Source organism: Miniopterus natalensis, chromosome 9, assembly GCF_054644295.1.
Source record: "Miniopterus natalensis isolate mMinNat1 chromosome 9, mMinNat1.hap1, whole genome shotgun sequence".
In the NCBI taxonomy this organism is placed as follows: Eukaryota; Metazoa; Chordata; class Mammalia; order Chiroptera; family Miniopteridae; genus Miniopterus; species Miniopterus natalensis.
Window position 1 is genome coordinate 39,944,361 of NC_142089.1, and position 21,735 is coordinate 39,966,095.

General features: G+C 41.4%; 1 protein-coding gene across 1 annotated transcript in view; it reads left to right on the forward strand.

The window, feature by feature from the left end:
- The window catches only part of DNAJC6 (DnaJ heat shock protein family (Hsp40) member C6), a 100,462-nt gene that overhangs the window by 60,539 nt on the left and 18,188 nt on the right, over positions 1–21,735 (forward strand). The window contains exons 5-12 of the mRNA XM_016208345.2: positions 7,695–7,817; positions 11,581–11,714; positions 12,243–12,437; positions 13,312–13,429; positions 15,061–15,140; positions 15,980–16,173; positions 16,278–16,358; positions 18,998–19,432. Coding sequence (XP_016063831.2) covers positions 7,695–7,817; positions 11,581–11,714; positions 12,243–12,437; positions 13,312–13,429; positions 15,061–15,140; positions 15,980–16,173; positions 16,278–16,358; positions 18,998–19,432 — 1,360 coding nt within the window. The remainder of the gene's footprint in view (positions 1–7,694; positions 7,818–11,580; positions 11,715–12,242; positions 12,438–13,311; positions 13,430–15,060; positions 15,141–15,979; positions 16,174–16,277; positions 16,359–18,997; positions 19,433–21,735) is intronic.

The following is a 21,735-nucleotide window of genomic DNA, read 5'->3' on the forward strand; positions in this document are numbered from 1 at the left end:
AGATCTGTAAAAAACATAAGAAGGTTGACCTGCATGTTCTCTTAAGATTCCTGCCCTAATGTTCAGTATGATAAGGGAGGGTTTTGTTAAGGACTCTCCCTTCTCAGAGTGTTCTCTAAATAGCAAGAGATAACCCAGTGGTTCTCAAACTTCAGTGTACATCAGAATCACCTAGAGGGCTTGTTAAATACCAGTCCTAGCATTGCTGATTCAGCGGGACACAGTGCGGGGAGAATCCGAATTGCTAACAACTTCCTGGGTGCTGCTACTCTGTCTCCCTGGGGACCATTCTGAGAAGCACCAATGAAACCATCTGAAGCGGTTTGGCACTCTCTAACAGAGATTTTAAATGCAGCTCCTTAAAATTCCCTATAATTAATTGCCCTACCAGCTCTACTCCATCTATTACCTTCAGAGTAAGTGAATTGATGTCAAACAAAAGTGTGGGTAGTTATTCTGTTTCTAACTCAGATGCAAATCTTTAGAATTGATTTTTTTCTATTTTGGAGACTAAATCAGTGCCATCATTTTTAAAACTGAAGGAATGTGGAACATCCTGCACAATTGTTCATAGAAATTTTATTTGATCTTAAAAGATCTGTGATAGGCTGGAACAGTTTCCTTCTGAAAGTAAATAAAGATATAATATCATTATAGAAGCATTCATACATATGAAGATGTATCTTTGGGTAGTATTTATAAAAGCAGTCACTATAAAGATACCTATTAGTGTAACTACATATTTTGTGACCAAGCTTAACAATCTTACCAGAGGAACCAGGAATTATATGTTGAATTGAAACTGCCATGGGCTGCTTGCTCTCACTTGCCTTAAAAGGGCAGGAAGCGTGTTTATTTTATTTGATACCTAGAATAGTGCCTGGGATGGCTAAATGTTTCACAGATGAATGGATGTGTCAAGGACTGTTAAACACGTAGATATAAAATAAATATTTGATTCTTGTTCTCAAGGCACTTAAGCCCAGTTGGAGAGAGAACCCAGGACAAATGCAAATATGTACAGTACCTACTGAGGGAGATTAGTGAAGGGAGACAGCAGTGAGGGCTGGACCTTTATAAGTCTTTTTTTTTTTTTAAGAGTAAATTTTTTTTTATTCAATTTCTGAGAAAGGATGGGGGAGAGAGAGAGAAAAACATCGATGTGGGAGAGAAACATCGGTTGCCTCCCACACGTGCCCTAACCAAGGATTGAACCCACAACATGGGTATGTGCCCTGACTGGGAATCACACCCGTGACCCTTAGGTGCATGGTATGATGCTCTAACCAACTGAGCCACACCGGCCAGGACAGTAAGTCTTGTGTAGGTGAAAGGTATGGTGTTATTTCTTTTCCATGCAAATTGCAGAATGTGTCTTAAGAGGTTCTTCATGACCTGGCCTCTGCCTGCCTCTCTGACTTCATCTCTTCTCATGCCCAGAAACCTCATGCTCCAACCAGGGGGCACACACACTGTCTCTTTGCATGAGCTGCTCCTTCTCCCTAAAAAGCCATCCATTACCACACTGCCCCCACCCCTTCTTTGTTAGCCTAACTTCACTAAAGGGAGGATTTCCACAAGGCTTTTCCAATCCTTTCTCCCTAAAATACAGGATTTCATGATATTCTCAGCCCTTCAGAGATAGCCCCAGGCTCTGCAAATTAGAACTAGACCCTCTGGCATAGCTCCTGCACCCTCAGTTGCATATGAGTTAGGCCCCAAAATGGTATATTCATCTTAGCTCTATTTTTCACGTGGCTTTTTCAAGCTTCTGGTCCTTTCTGTCCCCAAGTAGTAACTCTATGAATTGATTTGCGTCTTACTGTTGCATTACTTAGAAAAGCTGTCTTGCGTCTCATCTTCCAGTCCATGAAGACTAAAGCCGTTTCTTCCTCCTTTCAGGTCAGTGGAGTATTAGGTCTGCAGTTAAATGTTATTTTAATAAGTGTATATGGCAGAGTGTTCCATAAATCCCAGTGTTGGAAAAGACTAACCAGGAGACTGGTTTTGTTTATAGACTCACAGGCATCCAGCTCTGTCTGTCTTTGTGCCTTAAAAACTGAACTCAGTCACTTTACATTTTTACCATGTGATGTGTTTGGGAATACTGGTGGTAGTGGCAAAGACGTGCTGTTTCTAGGAAGAATTTATTTGCTTAGGGATTTGATTCTATATTTTGATTAGCTTTTATGCTTAGAAGTCACATGGTTTGACAGGAATCATATGCAATAATAAAAAAGCAGTTTTCTTAGTATTTGCCTAAGACACAGAAAGTTAAAATAGGACTCTGCGTTTAGTTTCAGTTTTAGCAGAAGAGTCAGCTCAAAACAGCACATGGCAGATAGTCCCAGATTCAAAGTGAGGTGCCAGAATACCTTTTAGAATTACAGAGGAGGTATTGAAGGTCATTTTTTAGTTCTTCTTAGCCAGTACCACCTTGAGGAAGCGATAAGTACTGACGTTGACAGTAAAGTCCTAGAAACTAATGAGATGCATCATCTAAACCAGATGTTCTTAATCTGAGTTGAAAAGACAGGGGTCCACTGTGTATTTAGGTCCATGGATGGGCTTCAGAGAGTTTAAGCATCTGCTTCCACTTCATTTTCTAAACTATAATTGTGGAAAAATATACATAAATGTATCCTTTTAACCATTTGCAAGTGTACAAATCAGTGGCATTGAATACACCACTGTATTGTGTCATCATCATCACTATCTATACCCACATCTTTTCCGCATCGTCCTCCAAGTAAACACTGGACCCATCCACTCCGTGTGTGTACGGGTGTGTACGGGTGTGTACATGTGTGTACACTGGCTCCCTTTCTGCACAGATGGTTTAGAGCTGTGCCCCAGAACATCAAGAACCCCTGCTTTACACATCATGCTATTGTCAATAAATAGAACACTGGGTGAATGGCCGTCGAATCCGGCCTGGCTGTGACGTCCTGGCATCCGGACCGATGCCATCTCAGTGCCCCTGTGAGCCCGCGCTCCCTCTGCCCAAGCAGGAAGGAAGGTCTGCTGTCGGTCAGCGCAGAAAGGTAGCCCTGCAGCTTCCTTCAGACTCCCCCTTCATTTTGAGTCTTTCCAAACCACATGGCCTTGCATGATTTCTTCCCTTTTGGGAACAACTGGATTTTTGGAAGATATATGATCAACTTGAGCTTCTTTAGGAGGCCTTGATTGTAGGTGAGCCTTTTCTTTTGGCCTTTTCCTTCCAGGGTTCCCTAAAGCTCCCGTCGTTTCTGCTTTGGTTTGCTGGTGGGTGCACGGGTTGGCGGTAGAGGAGCGACGCTCCCTTTCCCTCTGCTGGCCTGCGGAAGGGTGAGGACAGGAAATAGGGGGCAGAAAGAAACCCCGGCCTGGCAGCCAGGCGGCCGTGGGTCCCCACGCTGTGGCTGCTGTGAATCGAATGTCGTAACCGTGGTAAAATATAGCCATTACATGAAGCCTCAAGATGTAAGATGGAAATGTAGTAAATATTCATCAGGCAGTGTGGTATAATAGAAAACACACAAATTTACTATTTTTATTGAGGTATAATGTGCATAATACATACAAATTTTAAACTTTAGAAATTACACTAGATTCCTACCTCAGCTGTTCCCCGTCCTGGGTAAGTTACTTTACCTCGCCTGAAACTCAGTTTTCTCCTGTATAAAATGGGGATGACAATACGAACACCTATCTCACAAATACTTAGAACATTTTTCTCTAGGTTTTCTTAAGAAATAAATTTGATTGCAGTGCCCGTCATAGAGTAAGCATTCAGTAAGTGGTAGCCATGATCAACATGGGTAATAATAAAATGCTGCCATAAATAATTGACCAGCCCGCCGGTCATGGCTCAGCTGTTGAGCATCGACCTAGGATCCAGCTAATCGGGGTTTGATTCCCGGTCAGGGCACATGCCCGGGCTGAGGGCTCGATCCCCAGTTGGGAGCATGCAGGAGGCAACCGATCAATGACTCTCTCATCATTGATGTTTATATCTCTCTCCCTCTCCTTTCCTTTCTCTGAAATCAATAAAGATATATTTAAAAAAATAATAATAATTGACCAAAATACCCCTGTCCTCCAAAAATGGTTTCAGATTCTGGATACACTGAATATGGCTCTTCAGTCTGATTTTCCATAGCCCCTTTTGCTCTTATACTCAGCAGATGGGATGCTTGTGCCATCTTATCTCATGCTTGGGGTGACAGACAGATGAAAATTGAATGGCATCCAGCCCGGGTTCTCATTTGGCCTCTTTTTCCACTGGGTGACATCATGGCAGTCTTGCAACCCTTATGGTGTTCTCTGATGCTTTGCAGCTCCGGGAGGTGTTCAAAAGGACTGGAGATGGCACAGCGAAGTGTCACTTACCCTAAGATAGTGCTTACTGTGTGAAACTGTGAACTCCAGAGAGAGAGGAAAAAAATAGCTTGCAGTGATTGAATTCCTCTTTAGAATGTTTTGGATTTGTTTATGCCTTAATGTTTTTTCCCCTTTAGACAGAGCACATGCTTTAAAAAAGTTCTAATTGTATGTTTGCTTAATGATGTGTCATTATATATCGAGTAAATATGTAATTATAGAGCACTTTAAATTAATATTATTTACTTGATTGATTTAATTATTCTGGAGCTATTAGCCTATTGTGCTAAGAACAATTTAGCGAACTTTTAACTGAGACTTGTTATAAATATTGGCAGTGTTTGTGTGGGTGACATACAGTTTCTAAAATGTTTAAAAATACTGCCTGGGAAAACAAATTTCCTACACTTTTACATAGTTGCGATCTAAAAACACAGCAAAATTTATTCACTTGTTCTTGCACATGCAGACAAATCTTATTACAAGAAGAGACTGCCAAGTGGGGCTCGTGCTTTTACTCATTCATTCACTCAGCGAATACCTGCTGAGCACCTGCCATTCAGCTAGCACATGCAAACTGGATTTGGGTTGCAAAAATGAATAAGTTACGGCCTCTCTTCTCATGGAGCTTAGTGTCTAGAGGGGAGTCAGACATAAACAGTTAATTTGAATACAGCTTGACAAGATGCTGACACTATGTTGATGTCGTTGTGCTACTAAATTCTCACAACAATCTTGTAATGCCCATTTTTACTTTACACACAAGAGAATTGTGGCTTAGGTAGTAAGTGGTAAGGCCAAGATGGAAACCCGGCCTGTGGGCTTACCCATGTCGCTCTACCGATAAGAGCTGTAATAGATGAAAGTGGACAAGAGCCTGGGTACAAAGATGACTAAGTTGACTAAATATTTCTGCCTTTGGTTGTGTTAGAAACTGTCAGAGACAAGAGAGCACTTGAACTTGGGTTTTGAAGGAAGAATAGTGATTTACTAGGGGAGAAAAAACATTGCAGACAGGAAGCAACCTGTGGAAATGTACATTTTGTAATTCCTCTGATGGCAAAAACTTATCTTCCCAATTATTTTTTAAATCGGTATATCATCTCCATTCCCTGAAGGGACATCAGTGGGGAATCTATTTGGGGGATAAAAAATGGGCCAGATACAGCCCTGAATCATGTTGGGTAAAAAGAACAATATGTTGCAGAGTTCAAATCAACAAAGGCCCGATACTGGGTGACCGTGCAGCATTTGGTAGCTATGTCAAGCATTGCAACGACTTTGTTTCATAAACCACATCTGTAATTCCCAAAGGTATAGAAAAATGAGTTACCAGAAAGGTTCCCTCCCACTACCCTGTAATCATCTTATAGGAAAAAAAAGTTACAAATCAACCAAAAAGAATGGGCTCTCTTGGTAGCCCCAGAGAGAGAAACATGTGTTTTCTTTTAGATGTCAGCTTTAAGAGACCACACATAATTTAATATTTGGAGTGGTTATTATCTGGTTACCAGAAAAGGTCAAACCAAACAGATTGCTCCTCCTTCCCTTGCTCCACTGTTAAATTTTAGGCATTTGAGACATTGGGGTTTTCATAGGCCAGTGGTGTTAGTGTTGTAAAACACTTTCTGATGACACCATCCGCACAAAACCCATTCTTTCTCCAGAATTCCCTATGTCAGCCAGTGGTGCCTGCTCCCATTCTGCTATCCAGCCATTCACGCCGGAAGCCTGGAATCATCCTTGACTCTTTCCCCTCCATCTCTCTCATAAGTACGCCCCTCCTCACTCATGCACGGCCGCCATGAGATCAGTCCCCTACTCTAGTGTGTAGAGGTATTTCACTTCCTTCTTTGCTTCTTTTAATCCCTCAAGTCTCTTTGCACCCTCCTGAGCCTCAGCCACCACCAGCCCTTCCTTAGACTCCTCAGCAGCCTCGTCACTGATCTCTCTGACTACTCTCATGTCGTCCACATCCAATCCCCATACTGGATCTTGAGGGTTCTTTGGAAAATGAAGATCTGAGAGTCACTCTTTTTTAAAATACTTCTCCCAGTTCCTCACAAGGCCTTGTAGGTAGGATCTGACCCCCTTCCGTCTACGCTGTTGCCATACAGTGTCTCATTCATTTTTCTCCCAAACATTTTTGGCTCTCTCTGACCTCAGGGCTTTGTACTGGCAGTTACCTGCTACAATAATAATGATAGCTACATTTATAGATCACTCTGTGTGAGTCAGATACTGAGCTAAGCCCTTGAAATACATTCTCATGTAGTACCCACAATCCTGTCAGGTAGGTAGGTAGGCATCATTTGCCACATTTTGTGAAGAAAGGCTTGTATATAATTTTATTAACCAGTGTCACCCCAGTAAATTCAGTTTTTAAAAAAGAAAGCCTTAAAGAGTTCACAAAGTTTGCCCTAGTCTAAGCTTCTCTTTATTATTCATTAGTTAAATTAGTGAATATCAATTGAGGGTGATACCTAGTATTTTGAAGGAAATAATAATCTCAACCAGTATATACTGTTGTGGCACAATGATTATATTCAGAAGACCAACTTGCAATGCTATACTGACCAGCAGTGTGATTTTTGACAAGACAACCTCTGAGAGTCAGTTTCCTCATCTGCAAAATGGGGATCATATTAATACCTGTCGTATATGATTGCTGTACAGATTAGAGCCAAGCAGAACATAGTCGGTGCTCTATAAAATGTGATAATTGAATATGTGTTAGATGAATAAAAATGGTGAAGTTTGGCCCTATGGAGCTGCATGTCCTTTCATTAAAAGAGAAAGAATTAAGAGCCCTGAACAAGGTTTGGCTCATATTGCTGCACTTTTCATGTGCTCATGAGAGCTGGTATAAAATAAGGAACAGTCTAGAGTTTATATGGTAAACCTATAATTAAACACCTAGTAGGTAGGTCAAAACATTTTATACTTAATAGAAATTAAATTTGGAATGTTGTACAGTAGTATTATAGCCAACGAGATATATCTGAGACATAATTATTGCTAATTGAAATGAAATTTTGGGTAACCTCACAGAATTTTTAAAAAAAACCCCAAATATGTAGTTTAAATGGTCTAGCTGAATTTAAAATGTATTTAAAAATTTTTTTTTCATTCCCTTATGGAAACAGAATTTTTTAATGAAAAGACTGCTGGGTTCCGTAACTCTTCTTCCTGTGTTTGGACCGCTCTCAGCTGTTCCTGGCTATATTAAAAGAGGCTAGAGTGTCACTCCCAGGAGCAGTTGTTCGGTGTCATACCTGTTGATGGAGAAGAAGTCACTAGGGGAATTCATTTCCTTTTCCTTGTTCCCTTAGGTTTCAGAATGCAGTTGGCCCATTAGGCAGGCCCCCAGTCTGCACAACCTCTTTGCTGTGTGTCGGAATATGTATAATTGGCTACTACAGAATCCCAAAAACGTCTGTGTTGTCCACTGCTTGGTGAGTAAGCTTCATTGTTGTTGTCATCGTCTTGGCTGTTTGGTATAATTTGCTCAAATACTGTTGGCCCTATGCGGATTGATGAGCAGGTAACATTTAAGTTGAGATCATTTATTGAGCTCCTACTTAGGAATTAGGTGATCTGGGGGATATAAAAATGAGGAATGACCTTATTATTCTTGCCTTGAAATTTGAGTACTAGTGGGACAGGCGGACATGTACATAAACCACATCATAAAGGGATTCTGAATGTGTGGAGACAAGAGCAGGTAAAGATGCCATTGAGCTTGTGTGAATAAAGTTGCCATAAACACATTGGAGTATTTATTTTTTCTTAAATTTTTATTTTTTATTTTTTCAATTACAGTTGATATACAATATTATATTAGTTTCAAGGATAGGAGATGGTGACTAGAGATTTATATAACTTACATAGTGATCACCCTGATAGGTCTAGTACCCATCTGACATTATACAGTTATTACAATATTATTGACTATATTCCCTGTGCTTTCCTTACTTTTTGTGTTTGAATAAAAATGAAATAAAAAGACACCTATGCCCTTGTAAGTAGTCACATACTCACTTTACAGAGTTCCTTTCTCTAGCCCTTTTTCCGAGGCCTCTTATTGTTTAAAATTCAACTTTCAGTAAAATCTTTTTGACTCTTTTGAGTATTTTCACCGTATGGACATTTCTACTATATAACTAGATGCCTTCTGTGGCATTTGGTGAACTCCCTGTTGTCTCTCCAGACTAAGAGCATCTTATAGGCAAGAACTATGTCTTCTTTTCCTTTGCACCCCAGGTATGAAAGATTTGAATAAGTGATTGACAACCTAAACAAATGAGCGTAAATACTGGAAATACTCATTGCTTCTGAAAACCTCAGGGCATGTTTCTACTCTGATATTACTGGATCACTCTCCCTCTTCTTGTTGAAAGCTAGTTGGCTAAGAGGGGGAAACGCAGAACATTTTTTCTTCTTTCCACCTCAAATACTTCTAATATAAAAACAAATAAAATTTTGTAGAAGACCTACATGGCAGGTAAAAGGAAGGGACCCATTTCAAAGCACCTTGAGTCTGGTAGAAGAGTGTCTGGAAGATGAAATTCTAAAAAGAATTAAGATTGAGAAAAATGTCTTTTTTAAAGAAAAATGTCCTTGGAATAAGGACAACAATAAATGCTTGAAGCACATGGTATAATCTTATCTTAAGTCCTTTACTCTGTTCCTTTATCAGGGAACAAATGTCAAGCTGGAAAGGGAGTAGCAGTAATTAAGACAAAGCCGATAGGTAGTGAGATAGTAAACGAGCCTCACAGTACTGAACAATATCTACTCTCCAGACTTAAATTATGTGACCGAATGCCGAAAGCACTCGGAAAAGCAATTATGGATCCCTTATGTAATCTGAGGAAACTCGAAGAAGTGGTCCCAGGCAATCAAAGGGAGATTGTTTCCAAAAGACAGAGGAGGTTGATCCTGGAAAGTTACAGCTGGTGAGCCTGATGGCAATTCAGGCGAAATTCTCATATAAATTTTTGCACAGATGATTTTCAACTCTTAGAAAAAAACACCAAAAATTGGGTTATTATGAATGCACATGTTAAACCAACTGAACTTTTTGCAACAGACTAATAGATTAGTAGAGAGTATTGGATTTCTGCAAGGCATTTACCAGTTTCTTGTAATCAAGATGGAGAAACTTGGGCTAGGTTGTTACATATCTTGTGAAATCGTGGTTGAATATCTGCTTCCAAAGGTAGATGGCTGATGGATCAGCAGCCTCCCAAGGTTGCGTTTGGTTGCCCTTTAATTAACATTTTTGATGGCAACGTGGAGATCAGTCTCACCGATTTTCTCAGAATGGGAGATTCGCATAATGAATCTAGATTTTAAAGGTTTGAGGAGATTGGTTGTTTAACAGAAACTATGTGAAGTTAAACACGGGATAAATGTACAGTCTTGAATTCTGATTCTAAAATATTAAATACATTCGCCCATTAGCTTCACCATCATCTGAAAAAGAACAAGGGGCTTTAGTGTATGGAAAGATCAATCGAGCTTATGGTGTGACTTAGCCTGCATTTAAACTAGCGTGGCCTGAGGTTATGTTGATAAAAACTTAGTGTCCAAACTAAGGAAGATGATATTTCCTCCCTAGTTTGGTTAGAACACATGTCATAGTTTACGTTTCACATCTGGGCAGCATATTTAAGGTGGTTGTTTTAAAACTGGCTTGTTCAGAGGAAGTACACCAAACGATGATGTCTCTTGAAATGGAATATCAAATGAGGAAGAACTGAAGGGATTTTGTGTTAGTCAGGGTTCTCCAGAGAAACAGAAACAGTAGGATATCATATATATATAGTTTCCCAAAAAATGTATGCATGCTATGAATAATTATAAAGGCAGTGTTTATTAAAATACCTTTCATTTTCAAAATTTAACTATCAGCTGTCAAAGTGTGTATACATTTTTGGGGGACACCCTAGAGAAATATGAAATTTATTATAGGAATTGACTCATTGGTTATGGAGGCTGAGAAGTCCCATAACTGCAAAGGGTCTGCCCTTTGCAAGCTGGAGACCCAGGAAGGCCAATGGTATCATTTAGTCTGTGTCTGAAGGCCTCACAACCAAGGGGGCTCCTGGTGTAAGTGTGGGAGTCCAAAGGTCCCAAAACTGGGAGCTCTGATGTCTGAAGGCAGGGGAAGGTGGAGGTCCCAGCTCAAGAAGAGAGAATTTGCCCTTCCTTCACCTTTTGTTCTGTTTGGGCCCTCAGCAGATTGGATGATGCCCCCTCCCTTTGGATGAGGGTGGATGTCTTTACTGAATCTAGTGATTCAAATGCTGACCTCTTCCAGGAACATCCCCGCATACATGCCCAAAAATAATGTTTTACCAAGTGTATGGGCTCCCGTAGCCCAGCCAAGTTAACACATAAAATGGACCATCGAAGATTGGGTGTGGTTTTCACCTGGCAAATAAAAGTGCTGATGGAAAGGGAGGTATTTCAGATATGTCAGGGTTGTTACAGGAGGAAAGGAGTCAGTTTACTCTTGGTCTTCCCAGAAGGAAGAGTGAAGATCATTGAGTGGCATAGACTTCAACTCAGCCTTTTCAATGTAAGGAGGAACCTTGTAAACTGGCCTGGCCTACTTCAAGTTGCACTAAGCTCCCTGTCACCTACAGTGTTCTGGAAGAGGTTGGTCACCATCTGTCAGGAATGTGATTGTATATATTCCTCCACTGAATGAGGTTGAATCAGGTGAAGCTTCTTTTATATGATTTTATATGAATCTAGGAACATATATTGTACGCCATATATACATAGCATATTCCAAAATACAATATTTACCTAGCCTGTGAACTCTACCTTCAGCTCTAAGCCAAGAGGCCTCAACTGTTAGTTCTGATGTCACAATTCCAAACTTACATTGACGATTAGATTATTTTCCAGTAACTATATGCAAATCAAATTTATATTGCTGGGTTTCAAGGTGAGTAGAGAGTCAGTTTCATCCGAAGAATAAATCTCTCCTTTCTGCTTTGTGATTTAAATAGCTGAACAGCTGGGACTGAGTTTGGTTTTCAAGTAAACAATTTTGAACTGACAGGCATGCCCAGTTAAAAGGATTTCTGTCCTCTCTCCCACGCACCCCCAGCTCCTCTCTTTTAATGGCAAGCATAGCCATTCTCAGCGGTGAGTGGCTGATCGGACCATGTTTGTGACAAGTTTATGCATTTTCTTTGGCAGGATGGACGAGCAGCATCGTCGATTCTGGTTGGTGCTATGTTCATTTTCTGTAATCTCTACTCCACTCCTGGCCCAGCTGTTCGATTGTTATATGCAAAGCGACCAGGAATCGGACTCTCGCCATCCCACAGGAGGTAAAGTAAGCTAGACGCGGGGTAGGTGCAGACATAATGGAATTGGTGTCATGTACTTAAAAAAACACACACAACCTTTTAGATAATTGACTTCTTATCTTCAGTCACAGTTTCTTCCTTTTATTTAAAATTTGTATCTCCTTACCTTTTTTTGTGTGGATTAAAAGTGCTTCTGATGATAAAATTCTAAAAATTTCCCAGTGCCAGCCTTTAACTGCTAAATCTAATCTGTTAGATCAAAGAGGAATAGCTGTTCAGATATGGAGCCAGTAGTGAGCTCCCATAAGCTTTTTCATTTAACAAATACCCCTCCATCTGTTCTTTGGGGGAAGTACAACAGTGTCACTAGATAAAAGCTTTCCTCAATTATTGGCTGCATTCTCTTTCGCTAGTTCATATTAAAGAAATTAGCATAGTAAATTTTTATTGTCAGTTAATAATTTACAAAAACAAATGTCTTCGCAAAGATCTATGACTTCTTTCTTCTGGTGTGGTGGGCCCCAACAGAATGACAATCTTCTGTTTTAGATACCTGGGCTATATGTGTGACCTCCTGGCAGACAAACCCTACCGTCCTCACTTCAAGCCTCTCACGATTAAGTCGATCACTGTCAGTCCAGTCCCTTTTTTTAACAAACAGAGAAATGGATGTCGCCCTTACTGTGATGTACTGATTGGAGAAACCAAAATATATTCAACCTGCACAGATTTTGAACGAATGAAGTAAGTCATGATACTTCAGTTCTTGTAAACTGCTCTATTCTTCTGTAAGTTGGATTATATTCTACCTGTGAGAACTATGTCATTGTGAAATGACTGATATAAAAAAAATGTTTATCACAGGAGGTAACCATAGAAAAGTACAACTAAATCAAGGGATCGTATAGCCCCCTTTCAAATGGTGATACAAGCTAAAGGACTAACCTAAACTCTGACGAGAGTTAAGACACTGCTGTGGGAGAGAGGACCTGGATATTTTAAAAAGCCATGATCTTGATGAGACTTGGTGAACATGAAGAGAAAGCTGAATGATGTTTCTAGGTGAAGAACTAGGTGCATGGCAATGTAATTAAAGACATAATAGAATCTAAAAGAAAGAGCACCTGCCAGTGGGAGGTGGGAGGGAGTGTGAAGAGATGGTAACATGAAAGAAATTAGTTTGGAATAGATTGAATTTGAGGATTAGTATCCAAGACCCTTGCAGAGCCTTTCATTGCTATTTCTGTACTGATCGGTTGGACTTTTTGTTCCCTCTATCTCTGTTTTTACCATTAATTTAAAGTTATGGAGTGGTGCATATATCAGGGCTAGATGTCTTTGAAGAAAATGAGATCTGTGAGGTAGGGGCAGGTGATTATTGATGTAGAAGTACAAATGGGATAGAGAGGCCGTGGCAGCAGACCAACGCCATCCCATGGCAGAACCAGTCTGCACCCAGTTGGCACGGGATGTGCTCCTACTTTGCCCAAGATGGGAAATGGTTCCTGAGTCTGGACCTGAGCAAACAGGTCCCTTGGCCAGAGCCACAGGGGTCTATACCTGTGTGACTGTACCAAATCAGACTCTCTTTCATGTATGTTTTTGTCTCTGTTTAAAGGGAATACCGTGTCCAAGATGGGAAAATCTTCATTCCATTGAACATCACTGTGCAAGGAGATGTGGTTGTTTCCATGTATCACTTGAGGTCAACCATCGGGAGCCGGCTACAAGCCAAGGTACGGTCTCAGGAAGAATCGTGGCATAAGCTCCCCTGAGCCTTCAGTGGGAGTATTTCAGAGTCTTTCTTCTACATCACTTTAGGCTCGAGTATCCTATGGTTTTAGAATCAGAAGGAGCCATTACAGACTGCTTGTGCCCACCTCCCCTCATTTTACAGGGGAGGGAGCTGAGGCTCAGAGAGGTTATGACTTGCCCAGATGACGTTGCTAGAAGGTGGCAGCCCAAGAACTTCTAGCACACCTTGCTCTTTAGAAGCTTGTGCCTTTTTTACAGTGTCCCATTTGGATCAGCATGCGGGGCTACTTCTATTAAGGATATAGGATTAAGTAATTACACTTTTTAAATTATTTTATTGTAGTACAATTCACATAACATAAAATTCACCCTTTAAAAGTGTACACTGCAGTTGTTTTTAGTATTTTCAAAGGCTTATGCAACCATCAGTACTGTCTAAATCCAGAACATTTTCATCATACCCAAAAGAAACCCTGTATCCATTAGCAGTCACTGCCCATTTCTCCTCCTCTATCCCCTAGGCAACCACTAATCTACTTTCTGTCTCTGTGGATTTGTCTGTTTTGGACATTTCATATAAATGGAATCATACAATATATATAGTCTTTTGTGACCAGCTCTTTTCACTTAGCATGTTTTCAAAGTTCATTTATGTTATAGCATTTATTAATATTTCATTCCTTTATATGGCCAAATAATATTCCATTGTATGACTATACTGCCTTTTATTAATCTCTTCATCAGTTGAGGACATTCGGGTGACTGCCACTTTTGGAATATTACTACACGTAATTGCATTTTAACTCATCAATTATTTGCTAAGTGCATGCGCTGTATCAGTCATTGCCTAGGAGTTTAGGACTGGGAAGAATAAGACTGTGTCCCTGCCTTTAAAAAACTTAGCCTTGCATTGGCCAGCGTGGCTCAGTAGTTAGAGCGTTGGCCCGCACACTGAAGAGTCACGGGTTCAATTCCTGGTCAAGGGCATGTACCTGGGTTGCAGGTTCGATCTCCAGCCCCTGTCAGAGCACATGCAGGAGGCCACCAGTTGATGTGTCTCCCTCACATTGATGTTTCTCTCCTCTCTCCTCCTCCCTGCCTCCCTTCCACTCTTTCTAAAAATCAGTGGGAAAAAGATATCCTTGACGAGGATTAACCAAAAAAACACAACGTAGCCTAGCCGGGGAAATTGACGCATGTACAAATACCCACTGCCATGTTAGAGGGAGGATTAGATGCTATAATGGGAGCAATTTGTTTTAGCCACTGGTGGCCCAGAAAGGCTACAGAGGGGCTCTGACCTTTCTAGGTGGGCTCTGAAGGATGAGTTTATCAGGTTGGAGTAGGGGCATACTGGATGGACGGAATAGAATGTGCAAGAACATGGGCTATTAGCAGATGAGGAAATGGCTTGCCAAGGCAGAGTTTATGGAGAGGACAGGCTAGAAATGAAGCCAAGCCTGTTCCAAATGGGGAAGTCATTTAATGTTTATAGTAAAAAAGGTTCAGACTTAGAAATATTTGGAGGTGCATGGCTCCTCAAAATATAATCGTTTGATCTGATTCCCTTCCCACCAATTGATTATAATGTGCTGCTCTCATGTATTTTTAGGTGACCAACACTCAGATATTCCAGCTTCAGTTTCATACTGGATTCATACCACTGGAAACAACGGTTTTAAAGTTCACCAAGTGAGTGCTGCTTGGGCCGAAAACCCTTTTCAAGCGAGCAGCTGTGAAATGCTGGGAGCCAGGTGCCCGAGGCTCATTGGTGCTGTGCTGCAGCATCCCTGAATCTGCCGCAGGACTGTTGAGCGTAGCTCAGCAGCACAGAGAGGCTGGCGTTTTCATTTGTCTTGAACAAAAATGGTTCAAGGGACTTCAAATAGAAAGGCCTAAAATTCCATGTGAAGGAACAAGAGGGAACAAAGTATCAATGCTGGGATCCTTTGCATCTGTGTTACCCTTTGTGTTTTCCAACAGGGGTGGCGGTGTCATCAGTAGTATGATATGAGCAATGGCCCTTCACACTGGATACTAGGCCACAGCATTCAAGCAGGGTCCTGGGAGACCCCCTTGCATCAGACATTAACCCTTGGTTGCTGTATTACAGTCTGGTCTAGAGAGCTCGGGGGGTTGGCTGAAGCTGGGGTGATCGATGGGAGTTGCTGGGTCAGGGTAGGAGTAGACATCCAAGAGCTCAGTGTCGTGGCCTTGGGCCTATTCACTGTTTTAGTAACTGATTGGCCGTGCCAGTGCACACTGGCTGTATGTATCACCCGTGTTCTGGAATGCTTTTGCATGTAATCATATCCAAATTCTTCGAGTAGGTGTTTTCCCCCTCTTTTCTCTAGAGGAGGAAACTGAAGCTCAGACCAATAAAGTAATTTGGTTAATGAATGCTGATTGCTTTTTCCCTAGAAGTGAGTCTCAGAGTTAACCTAGGAGTCAGCCTCCAATGGTGTCTGTGCTGAACATTGTACTGGTTCCATTGTCTTTCACTGATCTGATCTTTTTATTTCCCTGTTTAGGCCTGAGTTAGATGCATGTGATGTACCAGAAAAATATCCTCAGCTATTTCAGGTGACTCTGGATGTAGAACTACAGCCCCAGGACAAAGTGGTCGACTTAACCCCGCCATGGGAACATTACTGCACAAGAGATATCAATCCCAGCATTCTCTTCTCGTCTCACCAGGAGCATCAGGACACTCTGGCCTTAGGAGGTATGAGTCACCTGAAGGTTTTGTTTCCAGCGTGAAGCCTCGGTGTTATCTATCACACTGACTTCCTCTGCTTCATTGACACTCCATGGCCTTTTGTCTTGCAGGACAGGCTCCAATAGATATCCCTCCAGACAACCCCAGGCATTTTGGGCAAGGTGGCTTCTTTTCCAGTCTCTGTTGGCAAGGTACTTCCAAGCATTTCTGTACATTATGTGGTTAGGTGATTAAGTCACATGGTTCTTTCATAAAGGTGATTAATTCTCAAAGCAGCCTAAAGTAAAGCAGCACTTAGAAGTCATCCCCGCCCCTCCTTATTTGACACTCTCTTGGCTCATTCCTTTTTCAGATCAGGCAGCTTCCCTACTTTCAAGTCCATAAATGCTCTCAGTCTGATGCAAAAGGCTATTTTAAGCTGAATGCTACCTTTTCTCTTGATGCAGTATTTTGGATCACATTTCTCCTGGGTTTACAAATAAGCATGATCTTTTTTAGGATCTTCCTTTACTCTGCTGACACACAAATTAACTCTATCTCCCGCCCTCAGCCAAATATTCTAAAAATATAAATCTGGCATTTTCTCCTAGAAGGCTGTAACCATTAGTGGGGCAGACCTGAGCTTCCCCTGGTGCAGGAAAGGCAAACACTTTGCCCACACACCTCTGCTACTTGCTTTAACAATCATGGCAGAAATCAGGCTCCATCACAGTATCCTTTTCTGCTAAACCTAGAGATGTTTCAGAATCTTTCTAACATAATACTTCAGATTGCTGTCATCAGCAGACTGGCATTGGCATTCTAATTGATACCCATCTGCCCTCCTGTCACCGGTTGGGTTCCTTGGGTTCCCCAAGATGGAAATCAAAAGGAACCACCCAAGATATTTCCAGACAAATTTTATTCGACTTGCACCAGGTACTAGGGAGATAGCATGTGAGGACAGGATTCCCGAATGGCTCCCGAGTGGCTTTGTTGGGTTGTTTAATAGGCTGTGGATAAAGTGGGCCTGTGTAAAAGTAGGGCAAGGTGTGGATTTTTTTCCTCTGTCAGGGCCGCACCACTTTCTCATTGCTTTGAGTTGCTTAGCAGTGACCTCTGCACCCGCCCAGTGAGGGCAAGAGGGCAGTGTTGCTCACCGCTGCCACCCGAGGAAGGTAGTACAGGGGTCAAACCTTAATTGACGGTGCATGTGGAACAATGGTTTCCACATCTGCACGAAAGTGGAGGTGTGGTTGCATTTGTGTGGTTATTTTATCTGGTGTTCCCTCGGGCTGTCTGGCATTCCTTCCACCTCAGGCCCAAGTCCCCATGCTGTCTCAATCCTTGCTTTAGAATTTGTTAGAGTTAACTGCGAGGTTCAAGGTAGAATTGAGTAGTAAAGATTTCCTCTATAAAATGGGTAGGAAACTGGCTTTGGCAGTGGTCTAATTTTCTTGATGAACCTTCCTCAGCTGTGTGAACATAAGACAATATTCCCGTTTTCTACACAGAATTTTCTGTGTTTGGTGAAAACATTGTTCCTGGAATTCCTTTGAATTGAAAGGCTTACATTCAGAAATAGGACCAATAGCACACTTTAAAAATGGAAAACTTGGGAAATCTAGATAAAAACAATTCCTATTAGGCTTTGAAATAGGTTTTAGCACAGATGCACAGTTTCTTTTCCTAGCTTTGCAGAGCCAGGTGTGCTTAGGAATGCAGAATTTTTTGAATTTTAGAAAGGTGATATGGTACATGTACTGTATATGACTTAGCATTCCCAGTGGCATCTCCAACAACAACTTGTAATCAAACATACTAACATTTCTGCAGCAAAACATACAAATAATAACCCTGAGTGAAATAAATGGAGACTATAAATACTTTTACATCAGCTCTGGTCATATTTTTCTGCCAACTTAGTTTGCACCAAACTTAGGAAAACCTTTCCCTTTTCACAGCTTTTTGCATTTTGGAATTGGGGATAAGGGACATGCATCTGTACTTAATTTGGAATGTGGATCTATCTGACATTAAATAACATAGTTCCATAGGAGGAGCTGTCTCAAGGAGGGCCGGAAAGTCACTCACCAGCACCTCTATTTCTTCCCTGGAAGATGCCTCTTTCCTGCTGCCTATTTTATGCTGAAAGTATCTTCTTTCAGGTTGGTGTAAGGACCATCCTAAGCAGAGCCATTCCCTCTATTCCTTCATTAGCTGTGTGGTCACATCTGTTCCAGACTGTGGGAGAAAGGCCTTGCTTTTGGCTACAAGCCACATGGAAAAGTAAAAGACAGTGAGAGGAGTCAGCAAAGAAATAGGAGATTTTTTTTCAAAGCACCTAGCACAGTGCCTGGAAGATAATAATAATGATAACAATAATATTATTATTATTAAGAAAAGATATAAACACTTAGGTATTACTTACTCTTGATCTGAGCACTTCCTATGTATCATCTCATGTAATTCTCACAGCAGCCATGTGAGTTAGGTAGCATTTATTACCCCCATTTTGCTGAGGTGGAAACTAAGGCACTGAGAAGTAAAGTAATTTTCTCAGTGTCACAGAGCCAGTAAGCAGTGGAGCTGGAATTCAGACCCAGGTTATCTGACTCCAGAGTTCTGCTCTTCACCCCTTTGCTATACTGACTCTCAGATGTTCAGCAAGTGTATTGAATATAATGCAAAATACATCAAGTATTCTGTTGGAAAGGGTCTGAAAGCACTTTGCTCAGGGTAGCTCCTTCTCTCTTTCTGGAGTATATATAAATTATTTTTTAAAAAAAACAACAGCAACAATGCTGTAGCCAGTAGCTAACCACTTGTTGACATACTTGGCCTTTCTTAGATCAGAAATCAGAGAAATCATTCTGTGAAGAGGACCATGCTGCCCTAGTGAATCAGGAAAGTGAGCAATCAGACGATGAACTTCTGACCCTTTCCAGTCCACATGGTAATGCCAACGGTGACAAACATCACGCAACCAAAAAGACCAGCAAAAAGCAGCAGGAGCCAGCTGCCCCTCCACCCCCGGAGGAAGTGGACCTTCTGGGCTTGGAAGGGTCAACAGTGAGTAAGAACTTCTCCCCGCCAGTGGCTCCTCCCACCAATTCTGAACTGCTCAGTGACCTGTTTGGGGGTGCAGGCGCGACTGGCCCTGCCCCATCTGGACAGTCTGGGGTGGAAGACGTGTTTCATCCAAGTGGACCTGCCTCTGCCCAGTCAACACCACGCCGGTCTGCCACCTCCAGCTCCGCGTCTCCAACCCTAAGAGTGGGAGAAGGTAATTTTTTCCATGCTGCACTGTACTTCTCTGTTTTGAAATACATAACCTTTGGGCCAAGCAGGTAGAATTGAACCTTTCTAATAAGCTAGACTTTTCTGGTCTCCCTTTAAGTTCCTCTGAACTCTATATCTTTATTTAAATGAGGAACACAGCCCTAGCCAGTTTTGTTCAGTGGTTAGAGCATTGGTCCATGGACTGAAAGGTCCTGGGTTCGATTCCAGCCAAGGGCAACTTCAATTGCAGACTTGATTCCTGGCCCTAGTTGGGGCACGTGTGGGAGCTAACCAATCGATGTGTCTCTCTCACATCAGTGTTTCTCTTTCTCTCTCTCCTCCTTCCACTCTCTCTGAAAAAGCAATAGAAAAAATATCCTCAGGTGAGATTTAAAAATAAATAAATAATAAATGGGGAACACAAGAGGAAATAGAAGGTAGGACAGGGTAAGAGTCAATGTGTGAGCTTCTCACCCTTTAATTTTTTTTTCCAGGGCTTTAGTACCTGAGTATGGAGATGTAGAATGATGAATTATTATTAATAATGACAGCTGATATTTGTGGGGTATTTACTATTTGCCAAACATGGGATTTAACACTTAGTGTTGACTCAGTTCTTGTAAAAACCCAGTAAGTAAGTGCTATTATTACCCCCACTTCATAGTTGAGGAAATAGAGGCTTAGAGTCAGATTAGTAGCATCCCTTTTATACAGTTAGTAATTGATGGGGCCAGGGTCCAAAACTAGGCCACTTGACTCCAGAGCTTTCCCCGTTTTTCCTGTAATGCTTTCCTGGAATTGTAGTTTTCTGAATACACTTTGGCTGTGCAGAGAAGTACTTGGTTACTTCGATTTGTATGAGGGACTCGTGCCAGCAGCACAGCTGACTGTAGCAGAGCTATTGGTGCCAGGTATGGAGTTGGAGCCCATGTGGCTGTTAACTTCATCTTGTCATTGCTACAAGCTCAACCTTTCCTATGGCTGGACATCCACAATTTTTTGATATTTGCAAGACAGTGTAGCTGAGCAAGTGGAGGCCCATTATAGCTTCCAAGAACCAGCTGCCCCTGGTTACCAAGATAACATCACATTAGGAACAGTGAAGAGAAATGTCTGAACATCCCAGGCATATGGTAACCTGTAGGAACTTTCTTTCCCAAGCTTATTTTTCACTTCTCAGAATGCCTTGGGGAGGCATTGATTCGTGGTAGTGCAGCTGGAGGCATTCTTTGTGAGAGTGAGCCTCAGAATCATAGAATGTAGGTGCTGGGGCTCAAGCTCCTACATGTTATTGGTGGAGCCAGGATGTGAGGTGCCCTGAATCCCAGGGTAGTTCCTCTATACTTCATTTCCTTCCACCCAGTTCTTACTCACCAAAGTGAATAAAAGCTCTATCAGGGTTATAAAAAATCCCTAAGATCCAAGATAGCATAATGTTCAATGCTCACCTGTTAAGATGGTGCATCTTATGTGATTTTTGATAATTTAATCCATTATAGTCCCATGCAGATAATTCTGTTCCAGTTGTCAAAACTGGCAGAGCCCTCTGAGGCATTCGATAAATCTGTATCTCAGGTTATAGACAGTGAAACTGAGGCCTAGATGTATTGATTGACTTATCCAAGGATACATAGCTGATTGGTGGCAAACCCAGATCTAGAACTCAAGTAGGAAGTGGAAAGAACACAGTCCAGAGTTAAAGGCCTGGATTTGAATCCCAGGACGACACTTAACTATCTATGTAGCCTTATTAATAAAACCTTATTTTTCTTGGTCGTAAAAAGGGGATAACACTTATCTATTGTTGTAAAGACTAAATTTTGAGGTCTTGTGTGTTGGGATGTTCACTTTTAGTTACTGGAGAATGCCTCTAATTTAACATAAGTTGCTATTAAAAGTGTACCAAGTAATAGTGAGAAGATTTTAGTATCCTTCATTAGTTGGCATCAAACTTAGATGTAGAGGAATTAACCCAATGTCCTCTTATAGTTACTCTATAAATCTCAGTTTCTCATTTTATAGAAGGGATAAAGTTTTGTATTAAGTTATAAGGGATATACATTGTGTAGCAGAATGCCTGACAGATACTTGATTTACTAGTGCTACGCAAGGCTAATTCGCTGCCCAGCAGATCATAGGAGAGCACTGTGGCAATGACGTCATAGCTGAACATGTTAAACCATATATCTTACCTGGGCTTTGAGATTGTGATTTATTTGTTACCTTGTTGGATTCTAGTTGTCTATTCTTAAATAGGTCAGTCCCACTCCAGGAAGCAATCAACTCATTAGTGTGATACTTACAGAA